The following is an 18,908-nucleotide window of genomic DNA, read 5'->3' as shown; positions in this document are numbered from 1 at the left end:
GCTGTGCACTCCACTCACTAATCCATTTAGGAGCATAATGCTAGGGCCATGTAATAGAATACCACGCAGCCATAGACTGTGCTTGTGTCCCTACGAGCAGCCTGGCGATACTTGACACGGGTTTATTTTTAGTAAAAAAAAAAAATCTCTCTTTTTTTTTTTACTGCTTAATATTGAGGTCAAATGTCAAATAGATGTAGACATCTCTTTGCGAAAAAGTTAGCCTGGCGAAATTGAGCATGCAAATTTACATAATCACATTAGCCGCCCAGAACAGTTCCCTTTCACTCTCTGTCCAATGTCACTGAGGTCAGACGTTTTTGCTGCTTAAGAGGGGAGGGGAAACCCTGATTATTGTGTTGGCAGTTATTATTAGTAATGTTAATGTATTTTACACTGCAGAATAAAATATGGTTTTCATGATCACACTGAGATTACAATGTATACTGTGTATATATATAGTGTATATGCACACCAAAAGACATGCTACACAATGATAAATGGACATACTGGGTTATCATTTGACAAAAAAGACAATTTATAAGCAACATATTTTAAATGAGGCAAATCATAGTCATCGCAGAACCAGTGACTGACTCCAATTTAATGTTGAGTTGCTAAAATCAGTCAAATTAAAAAAAAATACTGTTAATTAATAAGAATGGAACATTAACATTTTCAGCAACACTATGTTTCAGTTTGATCATTTACATAATATTAAATGTGAGTGATCATAGATGAACAAAGTATTTTTAGTCTCTGAACACTATCAAAAAGCCTAAAAATGTAAAATTTCAATTATTTCCTTATTCAAATAATCTTAGTTTGGTGATGGCAATGTTATCTCAGGAATAGATAAGTAAAACATTTAATTTGTCATTGTTTATACCAATAAAACATGCACATAAAGTGCTATATTAACAAAAATGACTTGAAAATATATTTTAAATCATAGATTTATTATAATACACATTGAGAAAACTAGACCTAGTTGCAGAATACATTTGGATGTTGATGTCCTCACCATAAAGTCAAAGGTAATATATTTAAGAAGCTGTAAGTAATATAAAATGTTCATGTAGATGCAGATCCTTTGCTTTACTTTGAGAAAACAACAGTGGGTTGCTTAAAGAAAGATTTAAATAAATTGTTTTCTTTGGGTCATGAGGATGAGGCTGTGGGTGTGCGTGAGTTGTAGATGTATTTAAATTCCAGCGGTGTCTTTTAGTCAGTGTTTACTGCCCACATACGGTGCCTAATATGATAGGGATGTACATGAGATTAAAGTATGAGCATAATGTGCATACCTACACACCCTGGGTAGCAGGCGGTTTACATATGTCAGATTATTCATAATGTCTTTAACTCATTCTCCATTTTTGTTGGTTTTTTTTATCGCTGTAAAACAACATCCATAATTTTCAAAAGTTTAAAAGATACCCTGCTTTACACCGGGAAGTCATGAGACCAGGAGTATCAAACTCAGACCCTCTAATTCGACCTACATTAGGATTGTGGTGAATTTTATTGTAAATCACCACACAGTTTAGTTACAGATTTCTCAGTCCCTATTATTTTAACTCCATATTATATAAAGGTACTTGTAAAATCTCTCTGCTCATGGTCACACAGTTCCTGCCAATATAATCTCAAATTGTTTGCCATAATATTTTTCTGTGACTGCATGCCTTCCATGAACTAAAGACATTTTTTTAAATACAAAAATCTAAACTTGATTTAAACTTCAATATTTTGAAAAATCTGTATTTTTCCAGTAGGAACTCCTTAGAAACTCAACTAGGCCATTATTTCTATTATCTTATTATTCTTTTTAATTAGGATAGTGGAAACGATTAATGTAAATTGACAAAGAAGTTCGAAATGCAACTAGTTTAATTTCTTACTCTATTTCTAATAGAAATCAGTGCATTACATTCATTTAGCAAGAACAGGTTGTGTTTCCAAACTCACTGTTGCTGTGATCAATAGCAATGGAAAGTCAATCAATGATAAATCACAGTTTTTCTCCGTCCCAGCTCTAAACATCTAAGCTATTTTGTCACCCCCATCTTTTCTTCTTCTTCTTCAAACTCATGTTTGCCCCCTTTCTTATTTCCACTGCAATCAACAGCGTGATCAGTGAACACACACAAAAAACCTCAAACTAGAATCTAATTACACGTTTCCATTTTCCTCAGGCCTGCAGTCGATGCACTGGAGAAATATAAAGATTGTTTTTGATAAGCCAAACCGGGCTTTCCAAAAGCCTATTTATGATGTTGTGAATTTCCATATAAAAGATACGACTTCTGACTGTGGGTAAGTAAAGAAAATAAAGAGTGGCGGGGGGGTGGAGGAAAACCCAAAACTGAGATTTTCTCTTGGCTAATTCTTTAACATTGAAGGGGTTCTGATCAAATGTCGAGCCATTGTTTACTGCTGCTTTAATTAATTCAGCTCATTATCTCTGAGCACAGAAAAGACTGTTGGTTTAGAATGGAAATAGAACAGTGGTGGACAGAAGAGGCAAAAAAAAAAAAAAAAAGAAGAAGAGGTACAACACAGACTGTCACTCTTAAGACATAATCATAATAACGGTTTACCAATCCCATTGTAAGCACAGGTGTTTCTATATGTTATTGATGCAAAGTGGATTATTGCACAGCCAACAGCTCAAGTGCACATTGTGACTGACATCCAATTATAAGATAAACACAGCATTAATTAGTGGCTAAATCTTGCTGTATTACATAAAAAAGAAAGAAAAAAAAAAGAAAAAAAAGCCAAATGCAAATTATAGAATTGAAATTTGAGGCAAGCGGTGCGAAAGGAACTCCAAACAAAACAAAACAAAAATAATATATATATATTCATATTAAATGCTTATGTGCAAGTTATTAAAGCACAGACTAACTTTCATAGCCAAATTCTGCTTCACTCTGAGGGCTGCTTAGACCAGAATCTGTAAAGAACAGTAAACATAAGGGCAGTTATTTTAAATGGTTGTAATGTAATGCAACAAAAAAAAAAAGTTATGGAAAACAAAACCCCAAAGAAACATGAAATGTGGTAACTGGTAAAAGGTCACAATGATGTAATTGACATACAACATTTGAGAGTGAGACAGTTCAATAAGTGAGAGAGTTCAAATTCCATGACCACATACCAGTTATTCAAAGAGTCATTAGAAGGAGATTTGGTTGTTGATACCACACAGAATGTCTCAATACAAAGAGCTAGACCAAGCAGCTGAACCCTAACTGTAAAGTGACTAGACTCCTTGTTGACAGTTCTGAGAAGTTTGGTGATGGTTGGACATCTGGTACAGTATATTCCATAGGAGAAATATTAGTAGACCATAGCTTAGCACTATTTTTAAATCAGCATGTCCGAGTCCACACGATGATGTTCTCAAGTAAATGTGTTCCTCTCCGAATGTTCAAGAAGAAAAAGTCAATCTGCGTCAATGCTAACTGGAGATAATCCAGATTGGCAATTTGCATTTGGTGCCCAAACACTTAAAGCAGGGGTGTCAAACTCATTTTAGTTCAGGGGCCAAATACGGAGCAGTTTGATCTCAACTGGACCACCGATTTTAGGTGGGAGGAAAAAGAGCAATTTTAACATTATTGTGCTCTATTTTTTATATCAGTCCCTGCAGGATCTTCACTTCAAAAATTCTTGATTTTGTAACCAATTTGTGATCAAAAATGACTGCATTCATGTGTTATAAGCATGGGAAAACTGTGAACCCTAAAAATATTGTGGAGTTTCATTGAATTTGTGAATGTGAGATATCTACAACTGAATTATTTGGTCATTTGAACAATAATTCATGTTTTCTCTATCATTTTACTGTCTTCTGTGAGCCGAAGTGGATGCTCTGAAGGGCCGGATTTGGCCCCCGGGCCTTGAGTTTGACATATTTGCTTAAAGACTCAACATTTTGCAGATTAAATCACTTGAACTGATTGACAGTTTCTCAATGATTCTCAAATATGGGAAAAATCTTTAATTTCCAGAAGCATAAAATACATAAAGATCATCACAATGAAATCAGTTTCTCATTTCCATTTGTGAAATACTTGAAAGAAATGGATGCAAGTTAAACATTGAAAAAAGGATGTGTGAGAATGTCAAGCTCTTGCTGCTGAATGAATGCAATGAGATGAAGACATCCTTCTCTCACTAATTGATTTGTGACAAGGACTAATTAAAGCAAGCGGGTGGCGCTCTGATTTACTGTCTCCACACGTTATTCATCTCAGCAGGAAGGAGGTACATGCATGTCCAACTACGTTAACATATGAGTGTGGGGTGTAGGCACATGTTTCAACAGAACCGTAGAGCAGGATGAGGATGAGGAGGCGGCCATGGTTATTATAGCCATAGCTGTCGTCTGGTGAAATAAGCAGGATACATGTACATAGGACTGTATGGCTCTCAGAGTATTGCATTTGAAAGTGTGTGCAAAGTCTGCATAGAAGTGTTTGATTTATATAGATGAATGTGCAAGCTGCCTGGTTTGACACAAATATAAAGGTGTGAAGGGCGACATTTGGTACTGCACTAAAGGAGGAGGGATCCAAAACAATAGAAAATGTAAATGTACTTCTTTACAGTACTTAAAGGAGCACAGGATAATGAGAAAAAATTAAGATGAATTTTGAACCAAAATGAGGCACCGAGATGTTCGTTCTTATTCGGTCTGGTTACGACAGTTTACGTCGGAACCAGTGCAATATTGGTACAGTGTTTCGGCACCCAACCCTAGTGATGAAGCGCTCTAAACCAAAGAGAAGGAGTCCACACACATTTCTACCTATTGCCTTGAAAATATTGTGTGATACGTTTACAAATGTCAAATGACGCTGATGGTGACGTCAAATAATCAGCACTATTACTTTTACTCTACATTTAAAAGTTAAGAAATATACTTTTACTCCTTTCCTTTATAAATTAAAATATGAATAGAATTAATCTGGAAAGAGCATGTCCGAGAGCACGAAAATAACTACTTCAGGTTTGCGCGGGGATTGGAATGGCCAATAAAGTGCCTTATTTTTTTGTGTATGAGTGTTTGTGTGTTTTCTTAGGCAGACAGAGGCTTTTTTATTGTTATGTTTTCAGGCAGATACTTGATTCACTAACTGTTCATGTTTGCTCAGGTATTTTGTTTGTTTGTTTGTTTTATCAGACTACTTCTTTTTCCTTAAAATAAAAGTGAAATGAAAAGAACATTTTGCTTCTTTTTATGTCTACTTTACTTTATTTTTTACTTGTACTTGCAAATTTGATACTTGAGTATTTTCAATTTGAGGTGTTACTCATATGATTTTCTTAACCTTTACTTTTTTACCAAAGTCAATTTCAGTTATTGGAATTGTACTTTTACTTAGTTATTTATTTTAGGTACTTTATACTGCACACCTCTGGCTAAAGCTAGGTTTAAGGTTAGGTTAAGTGCAACCAGGTTGAACTAATCATTTGCAGATTCTTTCAGGATTTCTGTCTTATAATGGAATTAACTAATGATACACGTATAGTTCAAAACAATTTGATATTTGAAGGTAATGCAAATCAAACACATTATCTCTTCATTAAGACATTTTCTTCATGAAAAAGAGGGAAAAAGCATGAGATATGGTCAAGCAGGAGGATCTAGGTGACAGTGACCTCCATCTTTTTTTTTTTAAATTTTGAGTCTGTCCCTGTTCTCTAAGGTGGTAGAGAAGAGGGCGAGGTATCAGGTCACCGTCCTGACACGTTGATGAATAATATGTGGAGAATGGTTCAACAGAAGTGTTGAAAAAGCTCAAGAATATATGGGTGGTTCTGAAATGACATGGATATAGAAAAGAGACTGAAAAGTCTACAGCACCCTGGACAGGAATGGTTTTCTATTGCAGGGTTAAAACAATGTCATTCCCAGCAGAAAATGTTTTGTCGCAGCCTTTATGTTGATAGAGTAAAAAAATAAATAAATAGAAGAAAAGAAAATGTACTAATAAAAATAAGTGTGATGCCTAAAGAGAATAGCTTAGTTGGAGATAGACACTCGATACTTGAGCTGCTTCATTACTTTGGCCTCATTTGCCAATTAAACCACAGGCACTATAATGTCAAAATGAGACATTCTGTGCCTGAAGGTGTTTGAGGATGTCATTGTGGGGCCGTCATATGACCTACAGGACTCAGTGTACACACACACACACGCACCCATAAACACACACATTCACATTTCTTCTCCAACAAGAAGTTTACTGGAAGCCTCATCAAAAACCTATTTAACGTTGCTCAGCACGAGAGGTCAGTGAGCACACATGGTCCATGCAGCATATGCTCCGCTGCATCGTAGAGGCCTTAGATAACTTCACTGGGAGCATGCTCATATGAACAATGGCTGCTTTTAGCTGATGGGGATGTTCACAAATGCTCGCCAACACACTTAATTGGACTAATATGTCTATTCAAATTAAGTTTCTCTGGAATGGAGATAACTCCAGCTCCTAATTCTCCAAAGCAATGACCAGGCTGTGGAGTGGGAACAGTTTCAGTATCAACAAAAGAGGTTTGTGCATGTGAATGTTGCATACAATGAGAGTTTGGAGTTTAAGAAACAGGGTTTTTACATTTGAGGAGGACAAGTGGACAGCTGAGGGCAAACAGGTTAAAAAAACCCAGATTAATGATCAGTTTAACACTATCCTCACAGAAGTACTAATAAAGCTCTGAGGACAGGAAAATAAAGAACTTTCACACTACTGAAAGTAAGAGGGTTTGTGAAGTTCTCTTCCGAAATTGTTTCTTTTCTTCTACGGTGATACACACCCAAAGCAGCATGTCTGTGCAACCAAAGAAGCTCAAGAAAATGACTGTGTTTGGAAATCCGAGCCTTTTGATGGCGCCGAGGCTGCCCATGGGTGACAGAAGGATGGAAAATAAAGAGCGAGAAAGAAAATGGAAAGCAAAAACTGGTAAAATAAAATAAAGGGTGAAAAGGAATCAAAGTCGGGTTCATTTACTTTGTCCCAGGAAGTTTTATCCATCGGCGAGCAGGGGAAACTAATCCAAAGTTACGAGATGATACAATTGGAGGTGGCAGGAGCGGCGAAAAAGGTAAAAGCTGGTCAGCCAAGCTGCTTCAAACTGCTTCATACGCATCAGCAACTATCATGGTGTCCTCCACTTTGTCTTTTTTAGATGTTATGAGTTAAGTGAAATAACATGAATGAGTGGTTTTTGATGGTCGAACAGCTGAAAAGGTTTTTCAATGATTTCATCCTTCCTGCTACTATACAATAGAAATCTAAGCCCTCATTAGTTTAATAATGCAAGAACCACACATGGGTATGAAAATGGCTTGAGCTTAAAAATGTTGTGATTGCTGTTGTCAAATTAAATAAAGAAAAATGATTGAAAACTGAACTTTGGTCAGAAAGAAAAGCAGGAGGAAGATGTGAGCCAAACTTCAGATGCTGTAGCTGAATATTGAGTCAAAGCATGTTTGACAACAGACAAATTACTTTGAAGAACTTTTCTTGTGGGCAACACATTCATTAATCCTGCAGGTAGTGATGGAGCAGATTAAATTAAATTAAACTTTAAAGTGTAACCAATAATTTGTATGTATGTCAATATCATCTTTAATTTAAGTCTAAAATTCCCCAACACAACTTTAATATTCATATGTTTTCATGCTAGGACAAAGGCACACAACATGTTATTTTTGTACCTTGAGTTTGGAAGTTGATGCGTCTCATTTCAACGGGGTCCGTGGGGTGGTGGGGTGTGATGTCAGCGTTGTTCAGCAGACATTTTGTTCGGGGCTCAGACTCTTTTCTTTTACGGCTGCGGAATAAAACAAAACAGAGTAGCAACAAAGAAGGGAGAGATGCACAACAACAACAACAGCAACAAAAAAACAAACAACTGAAGGATCCTTGTGAGTACTAGTTGTTAAGAAAAATACAACCAAAAAGAAAATAACTGTTGACAAGGCAACAAGTTCAGCCCACTGCTAAGCTTCATGGTCCAAGAAAAAAGCCACATTTCAAATTGAGAACAAACCAATGAAATGCAGAATAGTTGCTATTAAATAGGTGCCTTTTCTTTCCCTGGGGCAAGCGTTTTTTTTTGTCCTCCTATGCAAAATGCATTAAGTGAGACTATTGCCTTACCTGTCAGGTTTGCTGCTTCCAGAGAAAGCGAGAGGAGTTGAAGAAATATATAAAAGATAGTAAAAAACACAACACACAAGGTGAAGAGGAGAGGGAGAGGCAAGAAAGAAAGAATAATCAATAGAGAGCAGTTTAAAATGCACAGGGGTCGCAACTGGGTTCGCAAAAAAGCCAGATAAAGCTCATCAGCAGTTAAAGGCAGGGTATGCATGTGTGTGTGTGTGTGTGCGTGGGGAGGTCGTCAATGGCAGAGTATGAGTGAAGAGTCAATAAATAGTGCTGGTAAATCTATATATTAGTGACGCCATGAGAGAGAGTATGTGTGTGTGTGTGTGTGTGTGTAAGGATGTGGGTGTAGATGGGTGAGGGGGATGTCAGGGCCAAGGGCAGACCCAGGAAACACTATTCACCAGGAAGAGAGTCAGGGAGACGGGAGAGCGAGGTGGACAGAAAGAGAAGAGAGAAAAAAGAGAGAGAGAGATCCAAGGAGAGATGTTACTCTCCCTAACCACCAAGACAGAAGTAACTCAAGGTCAGACTGTGAGGGATCATCTGTCCAGCCACAGTCACCATAGACACCACAACTAAGAGCTATACACCTAAGTGCCAAAACAGGAGTGAAGAATTTAACTAATGTGCATGTCACACAGACACAGGAGGGTCCGCTTACAACATAACACACCAGTAATTACAGTGTCTCACCCACTTTCTGAATTACAACTGATATCAGTTTTTACAACATTGATAGTTTTTACAACTGATTCATTTGAAGAGATACTTTTTGCTCTCATGTTTGATCGGGCCACTCTATGATTCTAAGTGAAGAAGACACAATGATGGCCTTTGCAATAGTGTAATCATAACTTAAAGTGTAAGTACACACTAAAACCACTCTTTTCTGCTATATATATAGGTGTGAAATAATGTAGTTTATTGATCCTAGCCCCACTCTTCACATTTTAATCTCAGTATTTGAATGTAGCGTTTTAAGTTGTAAAATGTTAGAGTGACTGCCCTCTATGGATTAAACAGTCGCTATTGCAATTGCATTTTGTTATTGGCTGAGATTAGTTCAGTGACATCACTAACCTTTACTGTTGGCCCCACCCCCTCCCATAAAAAGATGGGAGGACGGACTGGTTTCCTTCTCTCACAGACCTCAGTGATCATTAATTGACAGCTCCATGTGGAACTGCACAGCGCTGTGGGGGCGGGGCTGCTGTGACTGGGCGCGTCTTAACTACTCTAGGAGCAACACCCATAATCAAGGCATTTTTTTGAATTTCCCGCTTGTGGTAGATCAGCAAAAACCTGGGGGTGTACCAACACTTTAATAAAACAAGTTTTGTTCTAGGAAGGGGGCGATACAGTCAACACAATAAAAGCTAGAACATTATTGCACTGACTTAAATAGTGATCATCAAATTCATGAAATATTTCTAATGTTTGAGATCTAATCATAATAACTGTGAAAGCTTTTTTAGGATATAATAGCAAATAAAATGATTTTTTTGTATATTAATAGTCATAAACCAATGTGTTTGAAGATATGGCTTCTATTCAAATACCACTGACTGCATTTTTGTTATCGTAAAATTTACGTAAATTGTCACCATCTCAAAGAATCTCCTCCTCTCTTCTTTTTCTGCCGAGTACACTTCTACTTCCCACACCCTCTCTTTCTACAAGAAAGCCTCGTGTACATGCAACAGTCGATTTGGTCTTTAATTATCATGCTCTAATGGATACAAAATCAATTCATTTTCAAAATGCACCGTGGCATGCATAAGACTGCAAATGTACAATATATACATAAATAAATAAATATATATATATTTGATATATATACATACACAAACACTGTATCAACATCAAAAGAACAGGAAAATAGTCACTGCATGTTGCTGAATATTGAGAACAAAACTAGGCAAAATCACTATAATTTATAAATAGCCACATTTATGACTATGTTTAACAAGTGGCTTGAAAATCCAATACAAATATAAAGCAGTGCGCTATCATCATTCTCTTTTTACATAAAAGAGAATGATCGGTTATTTATCTTTCCAGGTTCAAGTGTTTTGTACTGGGTAGACATATTAATACTGTGCTTATCTTTTAACCTCTCTTTTATTTGAGAGCTCTTTGCGATCATTTGATGTTGAACAGCATCCAAATGGATATTACAAGGTTTCAGCACACATTCATAGACATGAAGCACTCACTTTTTATACAGGAGAATGGCGATTACAATGCAGATGATAAAGACCACAGCCAGGACAGGGCCCACCACCCATATGAGTCCATCGCCCGTCTCTAAGGGCAACGTCTCCACCAGTTCAGGAGTCATCACTGTGTCTGTATACGGGCTGGTTGCAAACATTTTCTGAAGGAAAAACCAAACAGGAAAATAACAACCACAAAAACTCATATAGATGTAATATAAACATCAAGGAAGATAAACACAAAAGAACTGATCCCAAAAAAGACAAATAGATCACTTAAATGTTCTCTAGCCAAGTAAATCACTACTGTTACACCCACAGAAATAAACAAACCTTGACCGGATACTTACCCCCACAGTTGCATTGAGCTCAGCCAGCAGGAAGAAGACGTACTCCTGGCCAGGTTCAAGAGCCTTGTTCTCACATGTGCTATGGCGGTGGTCAGATCCTACCGTGAAGCTTGGGGGAAGCTGTTTGAAGCAGGCAGTGATGTAAGGCTTCCTCTGGTCCAGTTGTGCCAGCTGGCGCCGGGAGCGGCGTTTTGGGTTCACCTCCTGCAGCAGCTGAAAGATTAAGCATTTCATTTTATTTCCTTCCTTTCTGTTATTATATAAACGGACTTGCATAAACAAAACTAAGAGAAGGCCTTGATAGAGAGCACACTTGAAATGGAATGAGTATGAGACTACAAGAAACTAATTAAAGATTAAAAGATTAATCTTTAATCTTAATCAATGCACCCCACTGTATTGAAATCAGATAATACACGTAAAGCAAACCCTACCTAGTTTTCAGGCTTTACATTAAATGATAGTTTTCTGTTTATAAATACTAGTACAGTACGCGTCGGAAAAATGTATTCATGTGGGAGCTTAAGTAGAGTATGTGTTTGAAGGTTGGATGTACTAAAAAGTTTACATACTCTGTACTGTTTAGTGTTATAAAGGGTGCAAAGTAAAATAGCATGTGCAATTTCCCTGGATTAATTCTATGGGACATGCACATGATAAATTGATAAAGTTTGCACCAATGCTGCAGCTTAGATAGAATCTGATAAAAGACACATACATTTGTACAAATAAAACTATTTATTTAGCATTTAACATTTGTTAGTGCAGGGGTGCTTATCATCCAAGGTTAGTCATTAATATACAAACAGAGAATAACTTCATCTATAAATCATGTGTGTGGCTCACACTTCCAGAGGAAATGTGGTGTGTGTGTGTGTGAGACTTGCTACTCCTCTGTGGGCTCACACACACACACAAGTGCTTCAGCCGTGCACATGCACACACTCAGTGACTTACATCAGGTTGAAATGCGTGTGTCTCACGCCCAAAATGTGAGACTTGAGAGCTTTTGTTAGTATATCAATGTGAGGGCGGCTCAGACGGCCCTTTCCCCTTTCCGGTCTAACCCTCTGTCCGGTGTGACCCGCCTCTATTCTGCGGTGATTTCAAAATAAAATGAAAATAAATGTTTTGAAATGTAATCACCAAATAAGGAACAGTCAAAAAGCATGTTTCCTCAAAAGAGAAATCCACAGGAGCTCAAAACTTGTAAAAGAGCCTTAAACTATCTTCCTCTCTCACTCGTGTGTCTGCTTGGCTGTGTGTGCGTACGTCTAGTGTGTGCTCAAGTTACTCAAGCGCTTCAGCGATTGGCTCTGGCTGCACACGTGACTATCTCACCACTGTGATTGGCTCTGGGATGCATCGGAGCGGAGCTGTGCAATGATTGGCTCTGGGCGCACAAGTGACTCTAGTTGCTGTGCTTAGCTCAGGGTAGACAATTTCATGAAATTATTAATTAACTGTAGCATTACAGCTTTTAACCAAGCTGCAGCTATGTAGCAAGTATGAGCTCTGTCTGTCCCTGAACACCAGAGCTATTAGAGGCACAGACAGACAGACAGACAGACAGACATTCCTTGCTTTTATAGACAGATTTCCTACATGTGCACTGATGGCTATATCAGTGATAGAGTGGGTCATCCAATAACCGAAGGGTTGGGGTACCTACTTTCTGTTTGTTGCACATCATCTTGTTGTTCTCCAATTAAAGTTTAAGTGTGCAAAACATCACTAAGAAGTGTTGTGCATGTTTGTGTGTACAAAAAAAGAACTGTAAAGGTCCCATATTTGTTCTAAAAGTTCACCCTAAATGTCTTTGTTTTGCCTCTTTTCTTATCCGTGTAGAACATTTTCCAGATTGATTGAAAACTGTCAAAATGTCCACACAGACAATACCATCCACTAAACGGTGACTTAACTTTTGCAAACTACAATCAAGCCTGGGGTGTAACTGTACTTCTATATTTAGAAAGCGCCTGCCTGGCAATCTTCCACACAACCAGGCATCAATGCTGCTAACATTCAATCCCTCTCATTCATTTAAAACTGCAGACAGAGGCGGGCACTAAGCAGAGGAAATGTGTGTAATCCCCAATCCGATAGGGATGGTTGCTGTAGATCGGGTGCTGAAGGTGACCCTGAGCTATGTGAAGAGTGGGAGAGAAGTGTATAATTCTCTCTTCCTGAAGGCTTGGGGGGTTGGGGGTGGGTACATTTGCATAACTGAGATGTGCTTAAGTCTGTGTCGTTTGTAGCCATTTCGGGTACATGATGAGTACAATAAGGAGAGCACATGCAGCCCTCGGTACCACAAACGTGTCTGGATTTTCTCCCTGTAAATACAGGGATTTATGACCAGAGAGAATGAGCAGCCTTACAGACAACATAGTGCTGCTTATACAAAGTTTCATGTCTATGAATTCTATATTTGATCCTCTAATCCAAAAGAACCATATACATTCTAGAGTGACAGATTGAGCAGCGCACACACCAATTGATACAGAAATATCCTACCTCTTCTATGTCCATTTCGTCAGGGTTATTCAGGTTTCTTACAGTTCCTGAGGTTCTTTTAAGAGGTACAACCACGACATAGTAGCTCCTGCAAAGACAGCATGAATAGAAAGTTTATATATTACTAAAATACTGTAGAACTATTTGTAATATTATATGTAATGCAAGTTTAACATGTAAAATCTCAAGAATGGTTGAATCTAGTTTCCTTATGACATAATTTATTTCAAGTAGAAATCCATCTCTTGTTTTATCCAAAGTATCTGGATGTAGAGATATTTCGGAGAAATATTGCAAGACTTTTTAGTAATAAGTTCTCACCTGACATCTTTGCTTTCAAAGGCTGGGAAGGACATGGTAAGCATGTTGTCAGGCTCAGCGTAGATGTCCAGCCTGGGTTTCTTGACCAGAAGTAGAGGAGCCGTTCTGGCCACCACACGATGACTTGGACCTCCACTCATACTTTCTTGGCAGGTCACCCTGAACTCATAGGTGGTGTTGTGTCTTAGACCAGATATAAGCGCCTTCAACTTTCGGGCATCGATGTCCATCTTCTGCCGATTGTACTCAATCTAGAATTTGACATAACATTTAAGAAATAAATTTTCCACTAAAATAATAAAACAATGGCTAAGAGTCTTACTAATTCTATTGAGAATAATGTTATTTAATGTGAAAGAAAGAAGAATTGCCAAACATTATGGTAATTCAATGAATAAAAAAAATTAAACAATAAGCTTAAGAGAACACAAACCTCCAACAAGCTCAACATCTCCACTTTGCCAGATATTGGCGGTTATTTGGATCAGTGAACATTATCACCATACAAGGATCATTTCCACTTTAAGGTCTTAGAAGAAATTTCCATCCCCATTAATAACGATGCAGTAAGTTAAAATGAATAGGCAATCAATCGCAATGAAACGCGCAATCTGAACCTGATCAAAAGGAAAATCTATAGGGTTAGTGGCATCACGGAGTGAAATTTTACAAAGATTGGTCAATTACAAAAAAAATTATGAATTTTTGAAATTTTGCTAAGGATAATAACTGATCCAGAATCAGTCATTTGATCTGGATCCGCTTGAAAAATAAATTGAGTCTTCCTTCATGTCAGGGCTATCTTCGGTTAACATATTGTCAAAATCTGCCAACTTCTTGCAATCATTCTAACAGACAAACAAACAAGTAAATAAACAAAAAAATATTGACCTATGTTGGAAGGGAAATTTATAATTGAAATTTACAAAAACCTATTAAAGATAAAGAAACGCTCATTAAAACAGCCTATACAGTAAAATAAGTTAGTCTTATTTTAACTTGGATTATCGAATGTTAACAAAAAAACAAAATATTAGTTATCTAACATAAGTCTGTCAAAATGTAGATTTTTTTTCTCACCGTGCAATTGTATGGAGTCCTGCTACCAGCAAACTTCCATGCAATTACCACTGTTGTCTTCGTAGCCCACTTCACAGTGAAATTTTTTGGAACATCTGTTAAGTTGAAAAAGAAAGAGAGGAAAGAGATAAACAGAAACAAAGAAATATCTCGTTCAGTAATTGGACATTATAGGGGTCAATAGGGAAAAAAAATCAAGGACAAATAGTTTGTTTTCAAATAGTTGCTCTTCCCCTGCAAGGTTCCTCTGGGTTAGAGAGTGAGCGTAACGGTGAGCTGTGATTGGCTGTGAGGAGGGCAATGCCATTGGTTAAGACATACAGCACATAAGACTCATGAATGACAAACCCATGGAGAACAAGGGTGACCTAATGGCGAGCCATCGTGGGGAGTGCCAACCCTGCCTTTAAAGCACACAACTCAAATATCTCTGTCATTATCAGGACGGGAGCTTTTTTCTCTACCGTCCTCAGAACTGGGTTAGCACTGCCAACTTGCTGCCATGCGGGTGTAAAAACAGACCAAAAAACAAAGCATGCTAACCGTCCTCAGCAGTGCATCTGTGGGATGCCATGCTACAAGCTGTCCTATTATAGGACAGTGAAAGGCAAGTTTAGGTGTTACGGGAAAAAGGGAAATAAGGAGGGAAACAAAAAAAACAAAAAAAACAAAATCTGATTCCTTTCACTTGAGTTAGATCAAAGATTTTCTTAAAGTGACTGATTTGACTGAGCTCCTACCTGCTGACGTGAGATAGCATTAGCTGCATGAGTGCTTGGCAAAGGGCTGCAAGGACGACTGACAGAAGTGACTGACCAGATAGCACTTACCTCTCAGTTCTAGGCTGCTCTCTTCATTCTCAAATGGCTTACTATAACTTACTGACTTAGCTTTTACCTGGTTTGGGTTAGTGAAGTGAGTGTCCCACAGCAAGCAATTTGAGTATCAATCTGTCCTCTTTCTTGAGAAGAGGTGAAGGTGGTTGAAGCAGGGGGGGGGGTGGGCCTGTTTATATTTCTATAGGTGTTGCAGATGGATTATAGCCAATCTCTGAGCCCCTGCCAAAAGGCTAGGAGGGAAACAGGCAAGCCCTACCTGTTGCGTCAAAAGCCACCGTCCGATACTGTATAGGTGGGCTGTAGGGCCCTGGACCTATACTGGTGTGTGCACGTATTTTCACATCATAAGCCGAGCTGGGTTTGAGGCTGTTGAGCACGAAGCTGGACTGGTGGGGGGGCAAGCGAAGTTCCCGTGGCGCTTCTCCCGTTCCTGTTTCTTTGTACGCCAACGTGTACTCTGTGATTACTCCGTTCCTCTCGGCTAACACCGGTGGAGACCAGGACAGCTGCACCGAGCAGCATGTGACATTGGAGCCCTCGTTAATTTGAGGATATCCCCCCGGAGTCTTTTCAGGCACTGTGAGGTCCACCACAGCTTCTTCCCCGAAACCCCCTCTACTCTTGGCCGAGATCTTAAACAGATAAGTGGCCCCTCTGTGAATGTTTCCTACAGAGTATTCCCGTTCATTGGGGGAAAATTCCAGGGTGGCCAAAGGAGGCACATCTTTTCGACCAAACTGCAGCCGGTAACCCTGGAGGTCCATGCCATTGGTGAGGTCTGGGGGATCCCAGTGAATCAAAGCGGATGAGTCAGAGTCCTGAGCCACTGACAGATGAGGGGGGCTGGGCACTGTAAAGACAGAGAAAAAACAAAACTAGTAAATATTTCTACTTTCTTATTAGTCAAAAATCATTTCTCTGACGTTATATGACACAGAATCCACCAGTAAACAAAAAAAATTGCTCAAAGGCAACAAAACAAAAATAGGACAAATTCTCTAATAATAAAGAATGAATTTAAGACACGTCTATGCATCTGTCTATGGGAATCCACATTCCACAGTGAATTTATCTGATGAAAAATTATTGTGCCTACGCAACTGTTCTAAAACTCTTTTGTGGTTGAAGCAGTTATCTCACAAAGACATGGAGTATTGGTATGATACTCACACTTAATACTTTATTATTAGATGAAAAGCAGATAACCACATCAGAGATTGCATGTAGGGTTAGTTGTAATCAGTGCAATCAATTAGTGTTAGTAACAATGAAACTGAATCATTGAATGTTGACTAGATGTTAAGGATCATCAAAGCTTTTACCACCTTAAGTGGTAGCGGCGCCATTATCATTACATGATACATAGAGGCTTGATTCAATATCAGCTCAGCAAAGCATCAGTAAAACACGCAGCAGCAGCAGACAATGCCTCATTCTGTTTGAGTCGTCTCCTGCAAAATTAATGATCCACACTAGGGGTCTAAACTGCGTTCTTTGTGGCGGCCCAGTTTAGCTCCTTTTGATGGAATGTTCCTTATTAACCACTTTTTTTGAAACAAACGCACACTGTTGAAAACAAAGCCAGCAGCTATGTGCAGCCGTCAGTACGTGAGGTGCGCTCCGAGTCTTTGTTTTTGGATGTGAGCATTAGCTGACTCAGTCTTTCTTTACTCATGCACTCATATCAATCTGTGTTCAGCATTAATGACGAGTGAAAGTAATAGTTAAATATTAAATAAATGTGCATAAATGTTCTGAGTATAGTCCCCAATGGTTACGTTAACACCAGACTTGACAAACATTCTAGCCTTTGTAGTCATAAATCTATTGTTACAAATGGTGCATGTAGAACTGAAGCTTATTGTTGTGTGTCCTATCACAAGTTCAGCACCAGTAGATTTGGGCGGGGAGAGGGAAGTGGGGGGGGGGGGGGGGGGGGTAGTGGGGGGTTCATGGGGGAGATTGTTCATTGTGTGTTTGTCTGTGTGTGTGCGCAGTGCTACAGGGTGATGATGATGATGAAGCAAACAAAGGGTATATTGAGGGGGTGAACAATGAGTGGATGAGGGATGATGAAGGTGACTGGGGACAAGGAGCAATCAGCTGCAAAGAGAGCCCAACAGGGATATGAGGAGGGTGTGTGTGTGTGTGTGACCCGTGTGTGTGTTTATGATCCTGGAGTCTCTACACACTGTGATTGTCCCTCTTTGCCTGTGTCATACCCTCCCTCACTCCAATACACTCTTCCTTCTTTCTCCATTTTTCCCACTTCTTGCTTAGCCCAGCGTCCAATCTCAACATTTCATCCTCAACCCTTTTCCCAATTCTTCTCTTTACATCTCTTTCAGAGTCCAGCCTGGTTCAATCCTTGCATGTAGGCCTCTTAGCACGTATCCCATCATGCCACAGTATTACCTGCCTTCTCTTGACATTCCCTTACTGTATTGGGTTTGAGTTGTTTCTCAAATTTCATCTCCAATTATACCTAGATATCAATACAAACACAGGATGCATGGACAGGATGGACAAAATGATATTTTGTGACAAGAGAAAAATCCCTCATGGATTACGTTACGATTGTAATTATCAGTGTAAAATGTAATGTCCCAACAGGGATGATGCAATGAGCTAGGTCAAGGTTGATACAACCCACTACTCCAATTGGTAATCACACTTTTAAATTCATTTTAAATTGACAAATAAAGTACATTTTCTTTAACTGCGACCTTCAAGGACAGCTTCTGTTACCACATCTCTGCTTTAGTTAAAAAAAAATTATCTAGCCTTTTTGATAATAAGCGTAGATGAAACTTAGCAAAAACTATTAGAAAGTCAAAAATGCATAGATAAAAAAAGGACAAAGGTCTTCTACACTGGTGTTTAAAAAAAAAGAATAATTACAGAAATTGCTGAGCAAACCCTGCAGTCAGCACAGGAAGACTGCACAATCAGCATCTTAATAGCAATCGCATGAAGAGATAAGAGGGAGGGCAACGAGACCTGTAGAAGCAAAGAGCACCTCTATTACCTATATATTAGAATATCATTAAAGTAATCCCAACATGTTTAAAATTAGATCATAAGAAATAGAATTTCTTGTTAAAAACTGTTTGAACTTACTTTGAATAGTTTTCATTTACGGCTCTATTCTCCCATGCGCGCAAGTCCAAAAAGCCGCGCAGCGGCGCTGTTTCTGGCTGTGCACTATTCTCACCCTGTACTTAAGTCAGTTGCTGAGCGCCTTCATCCCAGTTACGCACTGTGGGTGGAGCAGCCCTGAAATGTGGGTGTTCCCATTCAAATCTGGCTATACGCGCATTCTTCTCTGGTGTGCGTAAGTCATTTTCCTCTTACGCGCTTCTAACCCTGGAATAAGTGCAGCGCCCCGATAAGGTG

General features: G+C 38.7%; 1 protein-coding gene across 16 annotated transcripts in view; it reads right to left on the bottom strand.

The window, feature by feature from the left end:
* Positions 1-18,908, bottom strand: part of ptprsa (protein tyrosine phosphatase receptor type Sa) — a 283,168-nt gene that overhangs the window by 38,832 nt on the left and 225,428 nt on the right. For 7 of the 16 annotated variants that reach the window (XM_028444079.1, XM_028444078.1, XM_028444084.1 and 4 more), the window contains 9 exons: positions 15,769-16,362; positions 14,674-14,768; positions 13,594-13,844; positions 13,273-13,360; positions 10,756-10,968; positions 10,406-10,566; positions 8,181-8,192; positions 7,736-7,851; positions 2,915-2,962 (listed from right to left, as the gene is read on the bottom strand). In XM_028444079.1, the coding sequence (XP_028299880.1) occupies positions 2,915-2,962; positions 7,736-7,851; positions 8,181-8,192; positions 10,406-10,566; positions 10,756-10,968; positions 13,273-13,360; positions 13,594-13,844; positions 14,674-14,768; positions 15,769-16,362 (1,578 nt within the window). The remainder of the gene's footprint in view (positions 1-2,914; positions 2,963-7,735; positions 7,852-8,180; positions 8,193-10,405; positions 10,567-10,755; positions 10,969-13,272; positions 13,361-13,593; positions 13,845-14,673; positions 14,769-15,768; positions 16,363-18,908) is intronic. The other 9 variants (XM_028444086.1, XM_028444092.1, XM_028444089.1 and 6 more) reach the window with 5 other exon arrangements.

This window comes from Gouania willdenowi, chromosome 4, assembly GCF_900634775.1.
Source record: "Gouania willdenowi chromosome 4, fGouWil2.1, whole genome shotgun sequence".
NCBI lineage: Eukaryota > Metazoa > Chordata > Actinopteri > Blenniiformes > Gobiesocidae > Gouania > Gouania willdenowi.
The sequence above is the reverse complement of the archived record's forward strand: the minus strand, read 5'-3'. Positions and strand labels throughout refer to the sequence as shown.